We start from the raw sequence: 27,797 nt of genomic DNA, 5'->3' as shown, positions 1-27,797 counted from the left end.
AAAAAAGTGATTATCTTTTCCAGACTTTTTGATGATAATATAGTAATATTTTTGTGTTTTTACTGTATTTTTATTTTTGCATTATGTAAGCACTCAGCCATGGGCTCTGGGCTTACACTTATAACTAAATAAAATGTAAAAACTACATAACAAAAGATATTCTGCCCTTTCTGTGAAGAGTTCCATGTTTTCTAAAAGCAAATTTAAAACTCTTCATTTTAAAATCGTTTTCTAAGTATACGTCTAACCGTGATGATGACTTTGGTACTATTCTTGTAGTAACCACGTTTTCTCCTGGATGATATTCTCAACCTGTTCCTTCAGGTTTTCCAACAACGTACCCTGCATCGCTGTAACCGAGTCCATCCATTTGGCTGCTAATCATCCTGTTTTTCCTTTCCCGCCCCCCATGTTTTTGTCATACTGCGACAAAAATATTTAATTTGAGTCTGTCTAAGTAATGTCTAACTACCGGGGGTAAAGTTATACAATACATGAAAGAATAAAGAAGGACTCCGTTCGCGCGTTGATCGCCCGAAGAAACTAAAAGTAACCGTCTCAAGAGTTTCCTGTCACTTTAAGAATGAATCGGAACTCTTCATTCAAACATCCCCTTCTCTGACTTGCTGCCAATCCGTGGCCACTTCCTCTCTCACAACCCTCCAATGGAAGCGCTCCACGAAGGTAGCGTCGTGGGGACGTGGCTTTCAGGAGAGACCAAAAGTTAAGCGACATGGGGGCCTGACCAATGGAATCCAAAAGCGCTCCGATGGGCGGGGCTCCGTTGCGCCTCTGAATCAATGGGGTTAAGAAGTCTCTCAGCGTTAGAGGGAGGGAGGCGGGGTTTGGCGTTAGGGAGAGAAGAGGCGAGCGGGTAGCGGCGGCAGAGCTCTGGAAGCGACCACGTGATTAAAGGCGCTGGGGCCGCTCGGAGTTCTTTGCCCGGTGGGAGCGCGGATAAGGTGAGTTGGGGCTCGCCCGTCTCTGCCAGGAGCCGGAGGGGAGCGGGCCCCCCCGCAAAGCGTTGGGCTGCTGCTGCTGCTTCTCTGTCGTGTGCGGGAGGGCGGGTGGGGGGCCGGGGCCGGCAGCCACCGAGGCGGGCATCTTGGCTGAGGGAGAACGACGGGTGAAAAAGAGGAAAAAGGAAAAAGAAAAAAGAGAGAGAGAGAACTTCTGTAGGGATTCCGAGACTTAGGGGTCTGAGACGGGCTTGCGGGCCTAAGGCGGCGGGCAATTGCCGCGTTTGCCCCGTGAGGCCTAAGTGGAGGAATTGGGTGAGGAGGCTCGTTCCCCCGTCGCTCCTCTTCCCACCCCTTCTCAAGCCAGAAGCAACGGAGGCTTGTGGGTGCGGCGCGCAGGCCTCGTGGAGGAAGGCAGCGAAGGCAGGCATATTAAAGGGTGCCCAAGGCGGGTCCTTAGGGCTCGGGCCTGTGGGCCGGTGTGACTGCCGGTGAGGAGCACACGCGATGGTTAAATGACTTAGCATTTGCCTCGTGGGTGTGCTCCCCCTTTGCCGCCAGAACTCGTGCTTACGAATTGCCACAGCTGAGGGCGAGAAGGGGTCGCTGCAGCGCGAAGGACCCCCTTATAAAGTGGCTTGTGCAGAGAGGGAACCCTAAAGTAGGGGCAGATCCGGACCCAGATAGCCGTAAAGGAGGTAACATTCCCTCAGGTTTTTTTTTTTAAAGCCCTGCAAAGCCGTTGGGAGTCTGAAAATGTGCGTGACTTTATTCCGAAGTTTGCTCTATCATGAGGTGAAAAAGGAGAATTGAGTGGATTTGGCATAGGCCTCTCTACTTCAGTAAGGCGTGCGCTCTGGAGGGGGGGGGCGTTTGAGTGAATGAAGCGGAAAACGGATATTGGCACAGCAGGTCGTTGTATTTCCGTGGGTCTTCTATTGTGGACGTTGTGAAAATTGTACAATGTGGCGTTTTAATACTGATGCCAGTGTCAGCATCAAAAATGGGCTCTCTGCATGTGCAGCTCTTGAGAAAAGAAATGCATAATTTATTACTATTTGATATGAATTGGCCTTGGCCAGTTGGCACTTAATAACATACTTTTCAGACAGTGTGGATAAATTAAATTTTGGATTTGTCTTCCCGAGAATCTAGAGGGCACCAGGCTGAGAAAAACTGATCTAGATCGAGACTGTCCTATGCGAACTGAAAAACCAGCATGATAAGATAAAAGGAGTAAGGGCATCTGCTTATTTTGAGTTGGTTTTAACATTTTAAAAAAGCTAAACAGACTTGGACATGGAGCTATGGTCTAATTAAAAAATGAGCTAATGTCACAAGTTGAGTATGAATAAATCTCTAATTTTTGTCTATGAGTAAAATGTTTATGCAGGACGAAGGTTAACTTGTAAGTGTGGGATACAATATAGGTGGTGTAATGAGCTAACAAACCTTGAACTTCAAAACGATAATGGTCATAAGAATGAGGAAATACCTCTGTGTATTTGAAAGTAGCAGTTTACTTAAAATCTGCAAGTCAGGCATTTGTCATTTGTGTTTGTCTCAAGTTATAAGTACCTTTTTACATCATGAGTGCTGTAATGCCTTACAGTAATAAAAAATGCAAGCATATTAATTAGTACAATATCAAATGACCATGAAACAGACTGCAGAAGAAGTCTATTGTTCATAGTGGAGTAAGCAAATTTATACCATTCTTAACTAGAGTAATGTTTTCAAAACAGTAATCTAGTTCTTAATGGCACAAGATTGAATAGGAAATGACACTTCAGTATATATGAAATATCTAAGTTACTGTGCAGGTAGTCCTTGACTTACAATCTCAATTGAGCCTCAAATTTCTGTAGTTCACCAAACATTTAAGTGAGTTTTGTTCCATTTTATGACATTTCCTGCCCCAGTTATTAAGTGAACCACTGCAGTTTAGTAACACAGTTAAGTGAATCTGGTTTTCCCATTGACTTTGTCAGAAGGTCTCACAAGGTGATCACATGACCGCTGGACACTGCAACCGTCAGAAATATGAGTCAGTTGCCAAGTGTCTGGATTTTGATCATGTGACCACAAGGATGCTTCAATAATCGTAAGTGAAAAAAGGTCATAAGTCACTTTTTTCAGTGCCGTTTTAACTTTGAACAAGTCACTAAATGAACTGTTGTAAGTTGAGGACTACCTGTGCTGGGTATTGTGTTCTAAAATTACAGAGTAGCATACCGGCATTCCTGTTCATGTTGAAAAATAATTTTGTTATGATACTGACTAAAATAAATGTGCTTAGATTGCAGTCCCACTCAAAATGACTGTGTTGCTTCCAGACCTATATTACAACAATGTGTTGACAGGAAAAACATAGATTATCTAAATCTTTAATACAGAATAATGACAAAATTATATAATATAATGGAGACAGATTGCTTATATTTGCATTGCTTTTCATATTTCATCAAGAATTAATGTAATCTTTAATTTTGTTACATGATTAAATGATTTTAACAAAAAAACATACACTTGTGATGTGTAGATATGTCAGTCAAAAATTTAAAAAAACACTTCAGTCTGATTCTGTTCTTTGTCTTTTCTCAGCTTCTCTTGCTCCTTTTTCTTTTGTAGAAGATAAGGTTACTATTTTGATTATACTGACTATCATTGAAGTATTTCCATTGGTATCTGCTCTGCCAGATTAGAGGTATAGACTAAAGGTCAAAGAAAATACGGAAACAAGTGGTACATCTTTGGTGTTCTAAAGAGTATATGGTTCTGTATTGCATATGAGTAAAAAATAACTGAAGAACAGATTTTTTCCAGTATTTCAGTGGTGATATTCATTCTATGAAATGTTCTCCTGGAAATACAAGTATTTGCCTTGTTCTACAAGTATTCTGAATACAGACAAATGTGTGTTCTAGCAGGTGTTTGGCTCCTAGACTAGGTAAAAATACAATATTATTTATATATGTTTTTAATACGTGGGGGAGTTTGTACTTTATTGTACCTTGTTGGCAAAATGTTTCAAAACATATTTTCTGGTACTTGTGTTTAGTAAACAGCCACTAAATATGAGTTTTAATACAAAATAAGGGTTAAAAAGTAACAAAATAAAGTAAGTGAAAGGAATTTTGTCTTTCATCAATCTGTTATTTGGAAGAACAGCTCTTGATCACATCAAAAGATCTTATGGGTAGGTACTGCTTGCTTCCTTGACAGGCCCAGGAAACAGAATGACAGAGTTGAAAGGAACCTTGGTGGTCTTCTATCCATCCCCCTGTGGAGCACCCACAACTTTTGGAGGCAAGCCATTACGCTCATTTCTGCCTGTGCAGACATAGGTAGAAAAGTGTTGCCTGTGTCTTCACAGATAAAGACAATCTTCAGAGGAGTTGCATGACTTTTCCAAATAATTCAGATACTTTAATGCTTATAAGAAGAAATACTTTTTTATGCTAACAGGGCCTGCAAAGCAGTTTTTTGAATAACTTCCATGGGCCCTATTAGGTGATATTTGATAATTGCTCACTTGTTTGGGTAGTAGAATTTGAGTGTGCTAATAACTAAATAATAGGATTGTGCAACACTTCAGGTTGGAAGACAGAAAACTGCTTTTGAAGATATGGTAGACATGAATGTAGTATCTCTCTGCAGCTGCTTAAATTAGGATTTGATGTCACAGGAGAAAGATGCACATAGGCAGTATGTTCAAACCTCCGTGCAAATTAATGCATCCTTTAGCTGTGCATTATACCATGTTTTCCCGAAAATAAGACCTGGTCTTATTTTTTTCCCTCCAAAAGAGGCACCAGGTCTTATTTTGGGGGGATGTCTTACCTCCGGCACCAATATACCCACCCAGCAGATCTACTTCTTCTGGGGCCGAAGGAGCAGCTGCATTCCAGCCTGCATTTCTCAGTCATAAGCCTTTCTGGAAGGCCTATACAGCTCAGTACCGAGCTATGCATTCAATCCATAGGTCAGTTCTGCAAGACTTATCCAGCCGAGAAGTGAGCTATGAATTCAACTCAGCTGGAGAGGTCTTGCAGAACCGACCTATGGATTGAATGCATAGCTCAGTTCTGGGCTGCAGTGGCCTTTTGGAAAGGCCTGTGACTTGAGAAATGCAAGCCTGGCTACAAAAGACGCCACAGAAGATGTGGGCCGGTGAGGAGAGGCCTGGCTGCAAGGTAGTGGGTGCAGGGCGTTTGGGGCAGATCCACACACTCCCACAACTAGCTTGATTTTTAAGTGTGTGCCTCGCCCCAAAACTAGAACTTATTTTTGGGGGGGAATTAGGGTTTATATTAGGACCACCCCCCAAAATCAAGCTAGGTCTTATTTTGGGAGTAGGCCTTTCGGGAAACATGGTAGCTGTACTAAATACAAATAGACATGTGCCAAGGGACCCTCATCAAGTCTTATTTGACTTTTATTGTTTACCTTCTGGATTTCAACAAATGTGATCTTAAAAGTGGAAAATTTTTAATTATTTGAATAGGCTAGTACAACAGTGTAATGCTTTATTTTTTTAAAAAAAATCCTCATTTTCACCCCTTAAAACTAGCATAAATTTCTAGTATTGCAGTGTACAGCTAGTTCTCAGGTTACAAGGACAGTTGGAACAGCAATGCTTCGCTAAATGATGCAGTCATAAAACATAACATCACCTGTTTGCACTGCTTAGCAATGGCAGTCCCAGTTACCATTGTAATCCCAGGACTGCATGTGTCATTAAGCAGAAAGAGGCTGGAGTCCCAGGCAAGGAATGCAGGGTGTGTGTGGATGCTGCAGGCTTTTACCATGGGTGAGTGCTCGTGGGGTGCTATGGAGTGCAGGAGGGCCATGGGCAGAGGTTGCTACAAGTGGAGGCATGCTACAGACTGTAAGCAGAGTTTGCTATGGAGTACAAGATCCTGGGATGTCTTACAGGGCTATTTTGGGAGTGACTTGTAACCTTCCCGTCTGGCGTCCCCATTGAATTTGTGATAAGTCAGCAGGGAAGGTCACAAATGGCAATAATGTGACCATGAGATGCTGCTACTGTTTTGTGATTTATTTGCCAAGTACCCAAATCACATGACCACGAGGATCTGCATTGGCTAGAACTTTGAGAAGTCATAAGCTTTACTCATTCAGTGCGGTCATCACTTGAACACTCACTGAACAAATGTTCATACCTTAAGGATTATCTGTATGTGAATGGAATGGTGTAGTAAAAAACTGGGCAAATGATCAGAGTTTACAGTTATTTAAAATTTTGACAAAAATATGACATTGCTGTATATACTGCAAGAACCTCTCTTTGTATGCATATAATTGGTAACTTTCCTGAAATCAGTAATGTTTGTAGATAAATTATACTATGATTTAAAGTTTAGTAGACAGTTGAGTAGTATATAATAGCTGGCTGTATATTTTCAGTCCTTCATAGCTAGTTTTTCCCCCTTAAATTACATTATTTTCCTTCAACACATTTAGGATAAGAAGGTAGAATTTTCTGAAAAGATTGAATACTATAAAATATATCTCTTTCCAATAATCATTAACCTAGTATCTTAGAAAAACATCCATGAGAGTATGAAAGCCCATGTCCTCAGCTGTATTCTCAGCATTTAATATGTTCTGTAAAACTGTAACTCGTGTAAAAACAATCATATCTCATTTATTTGAGGTCTAAAAGTCTCTTTTTAATAAATGTATTAAGGTTTATTTTAAAGTTTCTTATTTTTCTTATATTCAAATATTAGTATCAATCCTTTTGTCTAGCAAAAATGTGTACCATGGACAATACAAAATGAAATATCAGCATCAGACCTAATTTGGAATGTGAATTCTTTGTTACAATAAGCAATTTAGTGTATTTAGCTATGGTGCATATCTTATATTTTTTATGGTTGGGTTTAGGGTTAAATAAGCCAAGCACAAGGTCATAGTCTTGGCAGTTATACTGCATTTCATTGTTAATTTTCACTTTCTTCTCTCTTTGTCATAGACCATGAAGCGAAAGTGCTTGCTATTTGCATTATTGCTAATAGCTGGAACATCCAGTCTTCTGGCACATGACAGTGATGATCACGATCATGATGATGAAGATGTAATAGATATAGAAGATGACTTGGATAATGGTGCTGAAGAAGTAGAAGAATTAAAGCATGAAACCAGTGCTCCTCCAATACCTAAGGTTTGGTTAAATATTTTTCCAGTTAAAAAGTTCAGCAAAAACTACAAAAAGAAAACCCAGCTTTGTCTTACAAAGTTGGAATTAAGCTTGCAGTTTTTAGTATTTTTATATAAGATCTCATGAAGGATTAGGTAACAGCATGTATAATTTGACAATTTTCCATGCAATCAAATCACACAATATTGGGTACTCTCACAGGATGTTGTACAAGTTCTCATGTGAAATTGCATTATATCATCTATTCTTTAAAACAGGTGTGTCAAACTGCAGGCCGGACGCATCACACAGAAGCTGCGCCCACCCCATTGCCGGCAGTGGCAAAACCGTCCCGATACGTTGCATGATGTCATGTGACGTCGCAAGTTTGACATGTCTGCTTTACAAGGTCTAATGTTTATTTTCAAACCAGAGGAACATCAGTGTTTCATTATCATCCAAAAGATAGCGATCTCCTGAATCATACATTTAAAGATTGATGTGTGGTGTGTGTGTGTATGTATGTATGTATGTATGTATGTATATATGTATATGTAAGTGTACACACACACACACACACACACACACACACTAATGCATACTGTAGCTTGGTTTTTGCTTTGAATCTTTTAAAAAACCCTCAAGCATAACTTTGCCTGATGTGTAAATTCCTGATTATATTTTACTACACAGCTGTTTTGGTAATTCTGATCTTGGGAGTTGAATGATTAGGAATTTTGACAGATAACTAGAACTTTTTAAATTGCACCTGATTGTAAACATAGTAAAAAAATTAAATTATTCAGAATATCATCTAATATTGAACTTCTGTCTTCAGGTTACCTATAAAGCTCCAGTACCAACAGGAGAAGTTTATTTTGCCGAAAACTTTGATAAAGGAACTTTAGAAAGGTAAGCATTCATCTAAAAAAATATTAGTAGGTATATGTCAGGAAAGCTTGAATTAAAAATATGCTTTTAAACATATGAATCAATCAATCCATAAATCAAAAGAATGAAATCGGTATAAATAAAATACCTGATACAGAGTGCATCTAATACTGTTGGAAAGAATGGATCATATAGAAAGAAGAAAAATACATTGAAACATTCATGAAGGAGTGATGTGTTCATGTCTTAGTTAAGAGTGGCTTTCCAGAGAGAACATTCCAATCCACAGTTAACTAATGAAAATGGCTCTTATGCCTCCCTACCAAGCTTTGTCATATTACGTACACAAATAATCTGGTAAGTTAACTTTTTAGCTATAGGTGGTTATAGTCTCTTAAGCAACTTGAGTTGACATTTGGTAGTACACATTTACTGTGTTTTGATATGTATCAATTGCAATAGCCTGGGACCAGAGTATAACCTCTTCTACTTTCTGGAACATCATTTCCTTTCCCCCCCCCCCCTCCCAGCAAGATTATCCCTGTCCTATTTGGCTTCTGGAAATCTCTCAAAACCATTTTTTTTCCTAGCATGCTTGAAGGAGCCCGCAAGGTGATTATATTATGTTTTAATATGTTGATCCATTCTCCCACAGTCTTATTTAAGTTGAATTATTTTGTTTAATTTTTTTTAATTGTTTTATTGTATGCCATCCAAAGTCAAAGGTACGAGATGGGTAGCTATATAAAATTGAAAAATACTCTCCCTGCTCTTTTTAGGTGGGTTCTTTCTAAAGCCAAGAAGGACGATACGGATGATGAGATTGCCAAATATGATGGTTTGTATGATATCTTACTCTTCATATAGGAAGTTTTATTGCAATATGTTTTTTTCCTATACAGAAAGAGTATTTTACTAGAGAGAATTATTCAGTTATATAAGACCCAATTTGCAATCTGTCCAGCCCAGATACAAATTTATTTCCTTAGTGTAAGCTAAATCAGAGTTCTGTTACAGCATTTAAACTTAGTCTAGATGTTTATTAGAAAATCTGTTCGGCCAATTCTCAAAGTATTTGTTATGTACTTTTTTTGAGGTAAGTTTTTCCCCCCCTAGTAAGTCTATTCTTGTCCTACTTTTTATATAAAAATATACTAAAAGTGATGGTCATTGCAGTTGCAGAAAAAAGAGATTTCATGAAAGTAGAATACAAGCATAATTTTTCACAAGCATCCAGATTAATAATTCCAACAAAATCATTGTGACTTTGCAGAAAGTAGTTTTTAAGAAGAGATAATTATGCCTAGTTCTTACATAAATGTATTGATACTCAGTAGCTTCTAATAATATAAAAACATAGTTTTTTATTTTATCAAAGAAAAAGCTGTCTGCAAAAGGTATTGCTGCTAAAGTCTTCTGAAGGAAAAGAGGGAGGAGCATTTAGTGCAAGCACAATACGATAATGGTGAAGAGTTTGAAAAATGTTGTGTTTAACATATTTGCTATGGAAACAAAAGAGCAAGGTTGTGTTGTTTCTGTCTTGTTTCTATAGGCAAATGGGAAGTACAGGAAATGAAGGATACTAAACTTCCTGGGGATAAAGGACTTGTGTTGATTTCACGGGCCAAACATCATGCAATTTCTGCCAAACTTAATAAGCCTTTCATCTTTGACACCAGGCCTCTCATTGTGCAGTAAGTATGTTTTGCTGTCTTTTTCACTGAACCAGCAATACTATACCCAATGCATAAACAGTAGACAAGGGCTCACAATGTAATTTAGAGCCACTTTGGTCTAGTGGTTATGGCACCAGGCTAGAAACCAAGAGTTCTAGTCTCACCTTAGACATGAAAACCAACTGGGTGACTGGGCCAATCACTCTCAACCCAACTCACCTCACTTCACCTCACAGAGCTATTGTTGTGGGGAAAATAGGAGAGGAATAGTGTTAGGTATGTTCGCCATCTTGAGTTATTTATTAAAAAACAATAAAGGTGGGATAAAAAAAACAAAAATAAAAAAATATTTTCTTATTGTTGGTATATATATTTTATATGATAGAATTGGAAATTGGAGGTGTGTGCATTTATATATGTGTGTAAGTAAGTAAACGTAATTTTTTGGAGAGAAATCTAGGAAAGAATTGGAAGAACGCAGACAAAAATTTTAAGCTTTGATGGTCAAATGTTAATGTAGTGCGGTGTGAAATCATTTTCAATAGGTTTTTAAAAAATGACAGTGTGACCTTTTATGTTGCAAACTTAGGTATGAAGTCAACTTCCAAAATGGAATTGAGTGTGGTGGTGCATATGTGAAACTGCTTACTAAATCTAATGATTTAAACTTGGTGAGTATTGTTAATCTTCCAAACTTGAGATCTTAATGTTTATTTGTTTGGATTACACTCTTGCAAGTCATCTTACTACTTTAACAAGGTGATTGCATGTCAGTCTGCTAAACACTAAGTACTGTTTATTATAATCTCATTATTTCAATGACACAAGTTATGTATGCAATTTTTGTGAAAACTGTTAAGGAATAAAAACTATTGTTCATTTGAATTGAATATCATTCTTTTGATTTGGGCATTTGTGGCTTATTTTGCATTAAAAAGGAATCCTAACAAAGAGTCTCCCCTTCCCCGCCCGCCAGCCCCCCCTTGTATTGATTTAAATCTGTTAGCTGAGAGGTGGTTGATAGACTCAGTTAAACTTAAATATAATTTGGTGCGCAATAAAGTATAAAATGAAAGCTTTGTTATAAGTGAATTTATATGTTGAAGGTTTTCCTATCTATATCTTTCATAGGACCAGTTCCACGACAAGACTCCATACACAATTATGTTTGGTCCTGACAAGTGTGGTGAGGATTACAAGTTACATTTCATTTTCCGCCACAAGAATCCAAAGACTGGCAGTTATGAGGAGAAACATGCCAAGCGTCCAGAGGCAGAGTTAAAGAATTTTTTTACTGATAAGAAGACACATCTTTATACACTGGGTAAAGCAGCTACATATTCAGATACTTTTGTGGGTGAAATTATAATATAGTAATTAATGAAGGCAAGAGAGGGAGCCTTTTCAACTATAGCATAGCGGATAAGGAAGATGACCTTGATGAAAGTATGCAAAAAAATGTTATGGGGGAAAAAAGGAATGAGATATTTTTTAATAACTGAGAAACTGAGGCAGAGACCTCTCCTACTCACTGGCATATAAGAAGTATAGCCCAGTCAGACTTACATAATTCTGTTGTTATGGCCCATCTCAATAAAATAGTTTTGCCTTCGTGAAGAGTTGATTTCCTTCTCTGGTTTACCTAGTGGGGCTGATGTGGACTATATTGTAGAGAATAACTTTTTTATATTCCCATGATTCTTACAATGAACTCTTATGTGGTGGAACTGGTTTTTGATATGGAGAACTGGGCATTCTAATAGATTACATCTAGTTCTCAACTTACAATCACAATTAAGCCCAAAATTTCCATTTCTAAGCAAGGCAGTTGTTAAGTGAATTTTACCCTATTTTATGACTTTTTTGCCACAGTTGTTAAGCAAACCACTGCAGTTATTAAGTGAATCGTGGTCATTAAGTGAATCTGGCTTCCCCCACTGACTTTGCTTGTCAGAAACTGGATGGGAAAGGTAAAATAGTGATCACATAACCTGGGGACAATACAGCTGTCATAAATTTATTTTATTTATTTTTTATTTTAATTCCATTTATATCCCGCCCTTCTCCGAAGACTCAGGGCGGCTTACAAGCTTAGCAGTAGCCTTCATTCTATGTATATGCCTGCTTATTAGGGCTTTCACACACACCTCAAGCGGCATTATTACAAAGTCAGCTTAATTGCCCCCAACAATCTGGGTCCTCATTTTACCTACCTCGGAAGGATGGAAGGCTGAGTCAACCTTGAGCCTGGTGGGACTCGAACCTGCACTAATTGCAGGCAGCTGGTGTTACTTAAGGAGGCATCAGCCCACTGCTCCACCAATACATGCCAGTTGCCAAGTGCCCGGATTTTGATCATGCGGCCATGGGATGTTGCAGTGATCATAAGTGTGAAAACTGGTCAGAAGTCACTTTCAATGGAGTTTTAACTTAATAGTCACTAAATGAATGGTTGTAAATTGAGGACTATCTTTCATGATTTCCATGAAATTTTTGAGGAAACCCAAAATATTATTGCTTGCTTGAATTTGGGTGAAGTATTTTTTAATGCTGCATTCCGTGTTTTATAAAGATACTTTCACAATGCCATATAAATTAAGATAGTAGACCAAAAGATAATGGCAGTTGTTTAGAGCTCATTTTATCTTTATATTTCTGGATTTTTATCATAGTCTTGAATCCAGACAACAGCTTTGAAATTTTGATTGATCAAACTGTTGTAAACAGTGGAAATCTACTATCTGATATGACTCCTCCTGTGAATCCTCCACGTGAGATAGAAGACCCAAATGATCAGAAGCCAGAAGATTGGGATGAGAGAGCTAAGATTCCAGATCCAGATGCTGTTAAACCAGATGATTGGTGAGTATTTCTTGAAGACCCTTTTAAAAAGTAGGCCTCTATCTGATTTTGATTATAAAAGGATGAAAGGAGGTGATCCTGGAGCTTATTTTCTGTAGCATAATCCCATCTCTAATGTTCTTCTTCTGTATAAATTATATTATGGGATGGGAGGCTATATAAATATGGCAATAATGCAGATAGCATCTAAAGCATGAATGACCCTAAGCATAGTCTGCTGATCCTGAGCACAAGTGGCATGTGAGATATATCTCTGCAAAGGCTCTCCTAGCCACAGCTTTAATCTACTCCTTGAACAGTAGTCATGGGTTCAGGAAGACCACCAGATTGCACAGCAGCTCTGTTTGAGTGCTATCACTGGAATGACTCCAGAAACAACCCCAAAACACATTCAGTCTTGCTGGAGTTGAGACACATCTATTCAGGTACATCATCACTTGCGCAGGTACTCCTTGAGACCACTAACAGAACTAGCAATTCAATATACAGACAAAGCAATCGCTAGGTGAAACTGCAACTGTTCTTAATGATCATACTTCAGCTTTCCTTTGCTTTAGAGTCCTGTGAAGGTTGTAAATGTGAGGATTGGTTCCAGTTATTTTTTCATCACTTGAATTGCAAGCACTAGCTAAAGTAACTGTACAGTTCTTGGCAGAGATAGGGTATACAACTGGGATATCAGCACACTATCAGTCTTCAAAATTCTGATTGTCCCAGCACCCCTGCAGTTGCATGATCATGATTTGGGCATTTGGCAACCAGCTTGCACTTAAGAACAATTGCAACATCCTACATCCAGCAATCACACAACTTTCCCTCCTGGCTTGTCACAAGCAAACTCAGTGAAGAAGCTGGCAGGTCATTCCTATAAGTTGCTTATATTCTGATAGCTTTTTCCCTCCAAAGAGCCTGGCTATAGCACCCACGATATCCGTCAACTTGAGGTGGTCACCTGCACACCCTCCCCTATGGACAGTAGCTACCTATGCTCTATCCATATCTCAACAGCCACTTGCACACCCTCCCCCACCCTGCAGCAGCCACCTCCAACCTTTTTGCATCACTCACTCCCACACAGCCAACCCTACCACACTCTTGCTGTTCCTCAACAGCCACTCCTATACCTGGAAACACCCACTCCTAGCCTTGTGCAAGGGGGATGTATCAGTCCCTCACACACCCTTTCCTATCCAACAGCATCCAGCCCTGCTATGCTCGCACTGGACTTTAATAATCATCTGAACATTTGGCAGCAGCCATTGCACTTTACACACCTTCATAATCACATGTTCACACTCCCCCAGCTGGCTCTGCCATGTCATGCCATACTTTGACAGCCACCTGCACATTCTCATGCATACTCCCTTACCTAACAGTAGTCACTTACTGTCTTGTTTTGTAAGTCACCTGGGACTTGCCAGTTCCTGCCAGCTTCCCCCTTGGCTTGGCCTGTTGGAAACTGGTTTGTTTGAAATTAGGAGGCTTTAACAATGACAACAGGGAGTGCCAGGATTGCTGTCACTAAGCAATGTAGTCATAATGTGACACTGTGCTTTACGACTACATCATTTAGCCACAGAGGTTAAAGTTAATGATTCCAATTGCTGCTGTTAAGTGAGGACTACTTTCTATTTACATTAATTAGTGAGAAAGAGACTGCAAGTGAGTAAACAAGCATACAATGGGGAGTACACTGAGAGAAATGTGTTAGCACTGGCTGTTTGCCTAGTGTGTTCTGTGTTGCCTCTTAGGAGGCAAAAAAGCCTTCCCTATGGAACTGATTAAGATCTGGTCACTTTCAGGTAGTTGCACAAGCTACCAGGTGCTACAGGTAGTTCTCACTTACAAACTAAATGGGACTGACAAATCCCTTGTTAAGCTAAAGTGTCACTAAATAGGAAATCACATGACCACAACCATTTTCTGACTGGAAAAAGACAAGAGTAGTCAGTTTCATATCTTCAGATTTTATTTGCCACCTAATCCACTTTCCCACTCTTTGGAATGCAGGAGTGCTTGCTTATGGACTTGTACACATCGAAAGCAATGTGATCACACTGGCAGTCAAGTCTTGACAGTGGCAAGCATGCTATGCAAACAGCTTAAAGTACATTTGCAATCGCTCTCTGGTCATTGCTCTGCAAGGTGCATGGGTGAAGCAAGTGATTTCTGTAATCAGTCTTTTCCTGCTGCTGGTGCAATTGCATTGCTTTTAGTGCGTGTTGAAAAGCAAATAGCTTACTCTCTTCCGGCACGTTTTCTCTCCAATCTCTTCTCTGCAAAGGCTTAAAAAAAAAGGCAGGTACAGGACAACCATCTACTGACTAATAACTGAGGGAAATGGAAGGTTGTAAATGATTGTAAAATGGCAGTCAGATTAATTTTTGGCACATTATAACTTCAAACTGTCATTGAACAAAGTGGTCAGTAAATGAGGACTAATTTAGTTAGGACAGCTAACTAATATTTGAAAAAGCTAGTATTCTGGTTTTAAACCACAAAACATAAATAATACATCAAATTGTAAACAAAATAACATAATTTTGATTGTTGTTTAATTTTTTACAGGGATGAGGATGCTCCTGCTAAAATTCCAGATGAAGATGCTGTGAAGCCAGAAGGTTGGTTGGATGATGAGCCAGAATATGTGGGTGATCCTGATGCAGAAAAACCAGAGGATTGGTAAGTTGAATGCTGGTCTCGCCATGTATTTAGCTTTAGGCCATTGTCCTCACTGTACTCGTCAACTGTAACAAATTTTCTTAAGCAGTCATTTTAATAATAATGTAAGGGGAAAAAATCAGGTTTTCTGTTCTCATGTTAGCTTTGTAGTTAATATTCTTCCATGGTAATCTAAGATTGTAGTATTTACAATTTCACAATGATAAAAGACTATAAGTGGGGGCATGGGGAAGTCCTTGAAATTAATGAAATAAAGTTTCAAAGTTGTATAGAATTCAGCATCCATTAACATTTTGAACATTTAAAGATTTTCCTATAAATATGCCTATATATATTAAGACACATGATCAGATACCACATGACCACATATGGGCCAGTGAAATATGTTATAGAATTTAATTTTGTTGTAGATTCCATCAAATAAGAAAGCAACTCAGGTACTTTTGAGGAAGACCAAACATCTGGTTCATATTACTATTAGAATGTGTTTAAGCTGAAGAAACCTTCACTTTGTGAATTGGGAAGATCAAATTTACATTAAAGTCAGGAGAAATCCTTAAAATAATCATTATTAAGTACTTGAATGGGATTTTACATTATCCCATCCTCTGAGTAAACCTGGCAATAAAATGATTAACCACCAAATTTTCAAAGTATAATTTTTCCAAAGAATTATTTAAAACTCTCATCAAAATTCAGTTTACATCCCAGTATGGCCCAAAGATTTTTTGTATGCCTGGAAATAATACACTTTTCTTTTCTTTTTTCCCCCAAGCACTTGCTATAAATGCAGAGGAAATATATCTTTGAAATTTGACCCACCCAGTATATTTTCATTCCACTGACAGGTGGATGATAAAATATGACCCAGTGATAATTTTGCAGATCAGATAAATTAAGACCACCTTCCTCATATAGTAATATCAGTTTAACTAAGAAAAAACTTGGTGGTCCACTATTCTAAATAAATTTCCTAAATAAAGTATCTGAAGAAAATATTTATTTGGTATTTACTGATGTTAATCAATAAATGGTTGGAAAGATTGCAGATGATGATCACGTGACCCTGGGACGCTGCAGCTGGTTACCAAGCATCCAAATTCTGATCACATGACTGGGGACGCTGCAGTAAGGACCAGTCATAAGCCACTTTTTTAGTGCTGTAACTTTGAACAGTCACTAAACAAATGGCTGTAAGTTGAGGACTATTTGTACACACAAGTTTATAAGAAAATTGAAGAGCAACAAATGTAGTGTTTTGAAATGGACAAATCAAAGCCAGCAAATGTCAGAAATTTTGTGGCAAAATGTGAAATGAGTAGTTTGTGCTAGAAAGCTCTAAATGTTTCCTTGTTGAAGCAATTTACCAGGACAAATGGATCAAAACTAGTACATAGCGAAGTGAGTGACTGATCACCAATTACTGGAAGAGTTCTGCTGCAGTCATTGCAGTTAAAGCTGATGCAAACAATTACTAAATACAGAATATAGAGTAACAGAGCCTGGAGGGGACTTTGGAGGTTTTTTAGTCCAATTTCCTGCTCTAGCAGGAGACAACTATTTTTTCATATTCAAAGATCATTTAGTTCAGGGCTTTTCAATGAGTGGTACGGGTACCACGTGTGGTACATTGGCACCTGGCAGGTGGTACGCAACCATCCTAGAAAAGTAGCGGGGGAGGGGAATGAGCTGAACTGGTGGCAGCACCGCACAAGCCTGAGCGAGACATGGCTGGAGCTGCAGGGCTGTCAGGGCTCAGCGGAAGCGCCAGGATCAGCGCCAGGATCCAGCTGGAGCTTGGCACTAATCTTGGCACTTCTGAGTCCAGAAGAAGCACCAATCAGCTGGAATGTTGCAGCATCTCCAGGGTCTTGTGATTTACATTCAGATCTTGGCAACTAATGTTATGACAGTCATAGTGTCCCAGGGTCATGTGAAGTGACCAAAACCTGTTGCAACCACCCAGCAGACGGGGGGGGGATAAAAACCAAACGCCCCCCCCCATCCCACACTCGCTACCAATCCTCAACAGAAATGCTCACAACAATGAAAACCTCAGACAGGAGGAAGAGCGCCACTAGGCGGGCGGGCGTGCGGGGCACTTTTTTCAGTGCCATTGTAACTTCGAACAGTCATTAAGCGAACTGTTGTAAGTTGAGGACTACCTGTACTTCCTCACTTTTTTTCTTTTTGGGGGGGGTCATCAGGTTTTTGATACCTTGCTAGGCAACTGTTGGTACTCGGATGTTGCCATATCCTAAAAGTGGTACAATGGGTGAAAAGGTTGAAAAGCCCTGATTTAGTTTGTGAAATAAATCAAGCAAACACCTAATTTTAATGTTATTTGTTAACAGATTTTTTTCTATATTTGAGTAGGATCCATGAGATTCTGGTAATAGTAGCAAAGATATGCACAACTGAAAAGGGCAAATATTTTCTCATAAATAGGTCGATATTAATTGAATTTCAACTGTACATTATAGTCCACAGTGTCTCTCTGATCATGTGCCAATAAATGGAAACAGTCCATATAGTACTAATAAATTATTTTACATGATAGTTTTTTAGGGATGATGTATATTATGCTAATCTAAATAAAATTCTAATATTTAAACACTGTAATTTATACTGTATGTTTATATCGGATTAATCACCATAACTTAAATTGCTATTGATTGTGTCTCTCCCATCATATGCTGCATTTATGAGAAAGTCCTAAAGCGTAGATTCATGTTTCAGGGACGAAGATATGGATGGAGAGTGGGAAGCACCCCAGATTGCAAATCCCAAATGTGAATCGGCTCCTGGCTGTGGTACCTGGCAACGACCCGCAATTGACAATCCAAACTATAAAGGCAAATGGAAGCCTACTATGATTGACAACCCCAACTATCAGGTATATTATTTTAAAGGTCTCTGTCAAGGAATAATTATTTATTATTTCAATGTTAAACTATTGTTAGGTCATTATGCAGAACTAAAATCCAACACTTTTTGAAATACAGTTGTGTGAATATTTATAGAGAGTAAGCTTGTGAATTTACCTCTACATCAGCCCTGGGCATTATAAGCTACATCCAGCCCTTTGGCTATCCATGTCTGGCCTGCAGTGGTGCCACAGGCCACAATAGCGGCCCTTTTGGTTTGGCCCTCCACAACAGCCCCAGTTCGCTCCTTTGGTAAATTCTACATGAAAAAGCAAAAATAGTCTTGTGGCACCTTAAAAGTTGCTACAGCATAAATTTACAAGACTACTTCATCCAGTGTGTGAAATACTGTTGACTGCTTTGTCTTATAAAAATAATAAAGGTAGAATAAACCAAAAATCTAATCTAAAATGAAGCCATTGTATCACCATGGAGGAATGAGTGGAAAGAGCAATAGAGCTGGCAGCTATGGCAAAAGTAACCACTTTAATTAAAGAAAATATCAATCCTGTTTTGTTTTGTATTTGAAAACTACTTCTGGATTTTATGCACAAAACGGGAAAAAACCTTTGTTTCTGAGTTTTGTTGATTAGATTAATTTGTTATTATAGAAATTCCTGGTTCTTAGTAAATATGTAAAGAAAAATTTCAGAGTGTAACTATATTATATTCTACTGCATCAAAAGAAGTTTTTTTCTTTCCCTTTTACCTTGCATTCTTTTCCCATTTCTTTTCCTTCCCCGTTCTCTTACTATCTTTGTTTCTATTTGTATTTGATACAAAAAATAAAAGCCATTGTCTCCATTAAGATCCAGATTTAACTTCTCAATGAATTGTGATTAATAGTCTCTAAAAGGCTGTGTCACAATACTGACATGCTATAGAGAATAAGTTAAGTACCTCTATAGAAGCTGCCTTGCAGGGTAGAATCATAGTAGACTATGATTCTATTTTGTTATAGTGTTTTTTACAGCTTTCTTGATAATATTTTAATTGGATATTAAGATTTCTATTAATCTGTTCAGGAATGTCTGAAGTGTTAATTAAAATGTCTGAATAATTAAAACTTAATAGAATTGATTCAGTGATGTCTGCATTATTTAGGGCATCTGGAAGCCAAGGAAGATTCCAAACCCAGACTTCTTTGAAGACTTACAGCCATTCAAAATGACCCCCTTTAATGCTGTGGGACTTGAATTATGGTCTATGACTTCAGATATATTATTTGATAATTTCATCATCTGCGCTGACCGAGCAGTAGCAGATGATTGGGGTAATGATGGATGGGGCCTAAAGAAGGCTGCTGATGGTGCTGCTGAGGTGAGAAAGAAAAGTTTATTTTTTTTCTAATAATGCAGCACAAAATAGAATTCAGAAATTCTTCTTTCTTCTGTTCTATTAAACAAATTGATTTGTATTTTTCTCTTTGAGAAAAGAGAAACAAAACTTTTTGTGGCAAATAGACACACACTATTCTTTATTCGGTGTATTCATGATGTTGTTAGGGTATTGTTAGTGCTGATTCATTTTAATTTTTCATTATTTTTTAATGGCTAGGTTAAGTAACTCATTTTTTCAGATTAGTAGCCTTAGATAAAGTACTAGTTTAATACCAGATATTAGGATCAAAAAGTACGGTCTACATACTTAAGACAGAAGAAAGCTATGCCCTATCAGGTGAAAGCAGCTGGTCTATTTGGCCAATTGATTCAACTGGCTGTGAAAAACCATTGCTAGCAATAGCTTTATAGATCTTCAGGCCTGAGTTTTTCAGTCAGGGTGCTCTAGCATTCTTCCCATTAGGTAATTTCAAGAAACACTAAATGGTAAGATAACTCTCAGATATGCATGCTTAATCTTCTTGAAAAGCCCTTAAATTACTCTCACAAAATATATTAGTTGCCACAGAGGTGAAACTGTTGCAGTAATTAATATTTGTAAATGTTAGTAGTTAAGAGGTTTAGAAATTACCTTAAGCAGCTTAAATATTTAATGCATAAATAGGGTTAAGGTTCTATAAATATATTAATTTATATGACTTAAAGTAATGTCATGTAACTTAAACCACTTGAGTACTGTGCTATAAAAGTTGTAGTGGGACCTACACTAATCTCTGGCAACTATATTGTTTACTATACCAAATGCATATGCATATATTTAGATTTAAACTTACCTTCTAGCCTGGTGTTGTGACCCAAATGATGGCTGCCGCTGAAGAACGTCCCTGGCTTTGGATAGTATATATCTTGACAGTGGCTCTGCCTGTTTTTCTCGTCGTTCTTTTCTGCTGCTCTGGAAAGGTGTGTATTATGAGTGCAGTTGATTTTAAACATTTTATCTGATAAAACTGAGAAAGAAAATGGACCGTTTTAGAAGGGCTGAACTTGAAAACCCTTTCAACGTCTTATTTCAGACAAAACAACCGAGTGCTGCAGAGTACAAAAAGACAGATGCTCCTCAACCAGATGTAAATGAAGAAGAGAAGGTGGAGGAGAAAGAAAAAGAAGAGGAGGGGGAGGAGGAGGAGGAAGAGGAAGAATCAATTGAAAAAAAGCCTGGTAGGTAAAAGTGTCCCAAGCCTGGAAATCACTAAAAGTGTTTTGGAAAATTACCCATCTTCAAAAAAATCTCTTGATTTCTGAGAAAGAAGATAAATATTGCAGTACAGAAAAAGGTCAATTTTAACATGTCAGTTAGGGGAGAAGGTGTTGGTTATTCCCAGTTGTCTGTTATATCATCCATGGTATTGTTATTACCCAAATTCACATAAACGACGAAAAAATTACATATACGCAACAGGATTTTTTTTCTGTTGTATTAAGGTCTGAAAAACTGTCACTTGTGTTGTAAACAAAATTAACACCTTGTATAAAACTCTCTTTAGAAGAAAAGCCCAGGAATGATGGAAATACAGAAAATGTGAGCCAGGAGGAGGAGGAGGAGGAGGAAGCAGAAGAGGAAGAAGAAGAGGTGGAAATGGAAGAGGAGGAAGAAAACAGAGACATTACAGGGGCAAGTATTTAATTACATCAAATTTGTATGAGAAAAACGTTAATACAAAGTATTATGCAGTTACTATAGCTAATAAGCCTACCTTACAACACAATCGAGAGATAACAAAAAGTGTGCTATAATTTTTATTTTATTTATTTTAATTCCATTTATATCCCGCCCTTCTCCGAAGACTCAGGGCGGCTTACAAGCTTAGCAGTAAGTAGTTATGTACTAACATCACATGTTGGGATGTAAATTTGTTGTAGGCTGCTTGTTTGGCAAATGATTCTGGGTGGCTTACCAACCATTGCAAAGAGAAATATGAAAGAATGCAACAGATACACACACACACACACACACGGTTTAAAATTCAAATTCATATTATTGGATGGTTTTATCCAATAAACCCTTTGCCAATGCCTGAGAAAAGAACAAAGTTGGGGACTCGGGTGGTGAGAGGATGTTCTTCCAAAGAGCAAGTATAGCAGAGAAGGCAGATCTCCTTGGGTTTTAAAAGGTGACGTTGGTTAGTTGGTTGGTTTATTATACTAATTTCTGTAATTTGCAGACAGTCATTATGGATTAAATGTTATCTGTGTTTTAAAGTTGATAATTCTAAGAGAAAATATGGAAACGTAGAAAACAGACAGCAGAAAAAGATCCAGTAGCCCATCAAGTCTGCCCTTTGATTTTTGAGTTGTTTGTTTGTTTTTAATTTATTATTGTTTTTGATCATTTATTTTTATTTTTGTCAGATGAAAGATATGCGTTTATCTCAGGCAAGCCTAAACTCAATTATTAATGATTGACCCACTATCTCCTCTGGAAGTTGGTTACAAGCTTCCACTACACATTCTGTGTAGTAATACTTTCTAACATTACTTTTGAACTTCCCTCCTCTCAGTTTGAGATTATGTCTCCATGTTCTTGATTTTTGCTTAATATTGAAAATACTGTCTTAATATATTTAAATGCTTCACTCATGTCCTTCCCTTTCCCTTCAGGCTGTACATATTCAGTTCCTGTAATCTCTTTTGAGAATGTTTTGTCCCTCAGATTTATGCTATTTTTGTTGCCTATCTCTGGACTTGCTCAGACTTATCAATATCTTTTTCTAAGTGAGGTCTCCAGAACTGGTCATAATATTGCAAATGGGGACTAACTAAACCCTTATATAGTGGGATTAGGGCCTCCTTCTTCATGCTGGTGATTCTCTAGCAATATATCCCAGAATTTTGTTTGCCTTCACAATTGTCTAGCCACACTGTCATCTTTTTGCAGTCATCTGCTATGAACACACCTAAATCCTTTTCTTTTGTTCTGTCTAACACTGTAACCCCCAATACTTTACTCTGCCAGAGGGTTCTTTTTCCCCAAGTTCATGATCTTTTATTTAGAAACATTGAACTACAGGTTCCACATTTTTGGCCAATTTTCCAGCAACACCAGATCATTTTCCCTGTTACAAATACCTCCAAGAACATCAACTCTATTACGCACCTTCATGTCATCAGCAAAAAAACAACAACAACTTACTTACCAAGCAGTCCTTTTGTTATGTCACTTACAAACATGTTGAACAGAATAGGACCTGGGACTGAGCCTTGTGGCACACTATTTGTGACTGGTCTTTGTTCAGATATCCCACACTGGGATTGATCCCTAAGTGAACTTCCTATCCACTGAAACACCCAGTGATTAAGCCCTAACCTGTTAAGAGTTGAAACATTTTTACTGTTTTAATATTGAAAGAAATAAGCATACGGGATAATAGTTAAATTTGATTGACAGGTAAAAAATAAGGCTTAAGATTTTAAGAAGTGCTTATCTCTGTTCAGTAGCACCAACAGTTATTAAAACAAAACAACATTTACTGATGTACATTACTCTTGAGATTACAACAAATTACCTTTGAAAACATCTGCTTATTACTTTTAAAGCTAAATATCTGAATGCAGCTGGATTATTTATATGTTCTTTTACATTTGCAGGAGGAAGAAATTCTGAATAGGTCTCCCAGAAATAGAAAACCAAGAAGAGATTGAAATATCCTAAAAACTTAATCTGATGATTTTTTCTCATATGGTGTTGGGAGAGGACCGTGGATAACATTTTCCTGAAAATCGAAAATCCTCAAAATTCACCATCCATAGGTTCCTGTCAAATACTCTGCAGTGAAAAGTGTTTAGCAGTCAAATATTTGCAATTGTGTTTCTAAATAATATTCCTGTAGAAAAAGAATGCATTTAACACAACCCAGCTATGAATTTCTGGAATGTTACAAAAACTAACATTTTTATTTTGTTTTTTAAATAGATGGTAGAATTACCAGTCTCAAAACTTTTGGCTTAAATTAATGTATTAATCTATCAATGGAAGTGAAGAGCAAACCTTAAGAAAAATGCCAGATGTAAAGTTTTTATAAGTTTTTTCTTTCTTAAAAAGATAGAAATTCTTATACAACTTTTATTTCTCATAGTATGATCATGTTAAATGTAGGATAAAGTTAAAATCCATTTGATACAGTCTTCAAGTGCTCAAACTCCTTATTGATGAAAAGCATGTGGCCATGAAATACTCATATTGGTCACAGATACAGATCAGTTAAAACAGTGTTTGCACTAGTCTGAATTTAGGAGCAGATTTAGTGAGACTGGATTGTCTTGTTCATTTATATTTTGAACTTTTTCTCAATTTGGAATTTTGCTTTCAGTTTTTGTGTTTCTCCCCTTCCCCCAGTTTTTTTTAAACATTTCCTTCTGTTCCAACTGTTGCTTCTCCTGTACAGTTTTTTCAGACGCAGCTTAGCTGCTAGAGAATACACTTGTTTAGCTCACTGTTAAAATTGTGTTTCTTGTTCTCAGAAGGTAGCACTACTTATTTCTGGGTCCAAACATTGTGAAACAGGACAGTGTTGCTAACCTTCTTATTGTTGCCATTTTACGTTCATGATTCACATGATAAAAGGCACAGGCAAGCTGATCTTTCAAGTTTTATTTGTGCTGAAAGCAAATGTCAGTATTTGTAGCTAAGGAATAAGCATGTGAAAACTTGGCATATGAACATTTTGAGTCTCAGTTCTCTTCATGTATCAAAAATATTGTGAATCTAGGGGGTTCCAGATGAATAAATTTTTTAAAAATGCATTGAGTATCTAGCTATTCAGAAATCTTATGTAGAATACAGATTGTTTCTAAGAAAAGCATAACTCACTATATTATATTGAAATGCATGATTTAGGAAAGCGAAGAAGAAATATTTTGCCACCTGTTGTCCTTTATTTAAATATATGGCACTGAATTAAACCACTCCCAGTTTCTACCTGGTGGGTAAGAATTTTTCAGAGTAACTAAGCTTTTATACTTTTGTTCAGATATAAGTATATACATAGCTTTTTCAAAACAAGACTAACATTTGTCTTGCTGGTTGTTTTGCTTTTAGAACCCTCAGTTCTGTTATCTTTCCAAATCAGCAGAACTATCCTCATTCAAAGCTACAGTGCTTGCAGCCTTTGGCGTGCATTCCAGCATCATTCCTTGCACATCTATAGTAGTTGTGCAAGAGTTTTTATTTTTCTCCTTGTGTCCTCCAGAGAGCTGCATAAATTCAGCATCCATTCCACTGGTAGATTCAACTTGATACAGTCACTGGCTTGCTTCCATAGTTTCTTTCTGTTGTCTAGTCAGGATGTTTAAATGAAATTGTTCCCCCTAGTTTCTTCTATTTTTTTCTACATCATTGACTTGCAGTGGCTATTTAATACTAGTACTAATTTTAATGTGCTTGGGTTAATGTTTTTTTGATCAACGTCTTCACTTTTTGTGAAACATGTAGTCCTTTCTCCAGGATACTGGGAAGAATGAATCTGAACTCATAAGACCTCTTCAGAATACTCCTCCGTTTGCATGTTTTAGCCTTTTTTCATGTTAGTGTAAATGTACTTTTTTAAATGCCCAGTGTAACCTGTGAAGCCTTATTAAGACTACTTAGTACTGGGAGAAGATTGTCATCTGCTATTTAAGAATAATAAAGCAAAAAATTAATATAAAAAGTCATTTGTAATTTCCAAGTAATTGGGGTGCTGAATTGGTAACTTAACAGATGGTTTTAAAAAGACTGGAAAACCATTCCGATGCAGGAAATATTTTTACACCGACATAGTTGAACTCTTGGTTGGAAAGAAATAGACTTATAGTAGACTTTTAGGAAATGTTCTAAAGAATTTTAGAATGAATAAGTTATTTGACTACTTCTGTTTGGAAAAGAAAGTGCACTGTAGCCATTTCAAATCAGTCACAGTTCATATGCTACATATGAAGATACAAATGCTTTAAAGAAAAAGATCTTAACTGAATGTGTGTTCTGTCTTGGGACACTTATCCCATTTCATATGGGAATGTTGACAGGAGCAGAACATAATTAACCATAAATGGCAAAAGGTATCCTAGATCTCCATAATGTGGCCCCAGCTCTCCTGTGGCAGTAAATGTGGTGCTAAGAATACTCTTCTTTGCACCTCCTTGCCTTCTCTATTATAATTTTCTAAATGCCAGTATTGTTTGATGCAGGGTTCAAGTGTTGGTTAACAAGATTGTGACTTAGGTCCTGACTGTTGTAAAAATCTGAAGATGCAGTATGCATATAAATATATTGGTTAAGTTATAAACAAATGTAAGCTTACTTGATCAATAAAGAAACATAGATCACTATTTTTCTACTGTCTAGTCTGCAATATTATTTTTGGTTGGCTTTCATAATCTAGACAGAAGAGTTGATAGATCTTCCTTCAGAATTAATATTCTGTTGTGTAAAAACTGAACAATATCCAAAATGCAAAGTGGTTAATTTGTCTGCATTCTGTTTTAAATGTCCTACTGAGAATATTTTAAGTCACTATTGTTAAAGAGTGGAAATTTAAAAGGCATGAATAATACCATATTGAGGTAATACTTCCCAATTGGTTTCATAGTGAGCGTCTTGCTTTTAGAAACCTGAGCCTTCATGAAATGTGTTAATCTTTCTGAAGTGTTCAAAGTACACAATTTCATATCGCTGTTTATGACCTTGTTTTAGCATAACATGCACAATTTCAATATGAAAATTGACTACCATAGAAAATACTTTGATACATAGGACAGATTTGATTTAAACAGCACATATTACTAAGATACGAACCATTAATTATAGAAGAAATGGAATGATTAAAGGTGAGTCGTCTTTCTTATGTTTCATACTTTTTAGCTAGTTATAAATCTGCTTCCTGGAGTATTTATGACTTCGAATTATGCTGGGATGGCTTGGCGCAAGTTTGTATGCCAAAGTTATTCTATTTGGGATATTTTTATGAAATAAAATAGTGTTCATTGCAGAAATGTTAGTAAATGTCCTAAGAATGTGATCTTAAACCTTTCAAAAGTTGTTTGTATATTAAATGTGTAAGATACTTTTACTTAAGGTAACATACCAATCTGCTGGCAATAAATTGCTTCATTTGATCCAATAAATTGATGGATTTATTCTTTTTCCAACTTTAGGTTTAAATACACAAATGTTCACTAAATATCATATTGTAACAAAAATCACAAATAATATGCTTAAACTATAAACAGCACTAAAATTTACCAGCAATTTAAAAAGCCTAAATTATAGAAAAACTAGACGTTACATAAATATACATTCAAAAGTTGACACTTTCACTAGTATGTATTTGAAAATCTGGTCAGCATCTACAGATAACTTGGAACATTTCCAAATGTACTTTTGCTTCTTCCCCCCCAGCCCCGCCAAAGATACAGAATAGTTTGCATTCTGACCTGATCAAATTCCTTGCTGGTAGCTCGTTTTTGAGGGTGTTGGGATGGTTTTTGAATCAGCGTCAATTGATGTACTTAAGTCTTAAGCCATCTGAGCGGAACTGCACCATCAAGCAAGAGGGGAAAAAAACCGTTTTTAGTATTTTGGTGCTTTCCGATTAGAGATGAAAACCTTTTGGTTTTTCTCCAATTAGCATTGTTTATGTTATCCCGTCGGTTAATCTAAGACTATTCTCAACGCCCAGGATTGTTGAAAATTGGGGGCACTTAATTTATTATTGTCGGGGAAAAGCATTACTATATTACATAAACTGATTAGTACCCGTAATAATTTTTGGAGTGATTGCGTTTTAAGAAGACACAGACTTAGGCTGCTCTTTTACACTATGCTACCCGTTAGTCTGGCAAAGAAAACTTAAATCAGTGCATACTGAAATACATGGAAGAATCCACTTAAAATGGCAGTTTCCTTAATTTACAGGAAAGGCTGGTGAGAATTCAAACGCTTGGTTCGGCCTTTATTGCTCATTTGCATATTTTCAGTGTAAAACGAGAGTACCCAACCACCGTTCAGTATTTACTTTTATGTATTGCTACACTTATTGCCCAATACGTATGCGAGGGGCAGGCCTATAAGTTTCAGCCATCCCAGCACAAGCTGCATACGGGGACATTTTTGTGTCAATCATAAAGCTCCGCCCCTTTACTTTTCCGGAAAGGTCGTAGAGAAGTGGGGGGAGGAGAGAAACGGAAAGGGAAATCCCCTCCCCCAGCTTTTCCCTGCCTTTTTCTTTTCCGTTCTCATCTCCGATTGGCTCTTTGAGCAG

The 27,797-nt window shown here is 37.4% G+C and overlaps 1 protein-coding gene across 2 annotated transcripts; it reads left to right on the top strand.

The window, feature by feature from the left end:
* The first annotated feature begins 839 nt into the window (after positions 1–839).
* On the top strand, positions 840–25,868 carry CANX (calnexin). 2 transcript variants are annotated; one of them, XM_083352302.1, is made up of 15 exons: positions 840–962; positions 6,961–7,149; positions 7,964–8,037; positions 8,796–8,854; positions 9,569–9,710; positions 10,282–10,363; positions 10,824–11,016; positions 12,365–12,554; positions 15,123–15,236; positions 17,976–18,132; positions 19,268–19,483; positions 20,344–20,463; positions 20,577–20,721; positions 21,048–21,175; positions 23,149–25,868. In XM_083352302.1, the coding sequence occupies exons 2-15, from the start codon at positions 6,964–6,966 to the stop codon at positions 23,200–23,202; spliced, it is 1,860 nt and encodes a 619-aa protein (XP_083208428.1). In that variant the 5' UTR covers positions 840–962; positions 6,961–6,963; the 3' UTR covers positions 23,203–25,868. The 2 variants fall into 2 exon arrangements, with proteins under 2 accessions (XP_083208428.1, XP_083208429.1); XM_083352303.1 differs by lacking the exon at positions 840–962 and adding an exon at positions 2,149–2,195.
* Positions 25,869–27,797: the final 1,929 nt, after the last annotated feature.

Source organism: Vipera ursinii, assembly GCF_947247035.1.
Source record: "Vipera ursinii genome assembly, chromosome: 2".
Lineage (NCBI taxonomy): Eukaryota > Metazoa > Chordata > Lepidosauria > Squamata > Viperidae > Vipera > Vipera ursinii.
The sequence above is the reverse complement of the archived record's forward strand: the minus strand, read 5'-3'. Positions and strand labels throughout refer to the sequence as shown.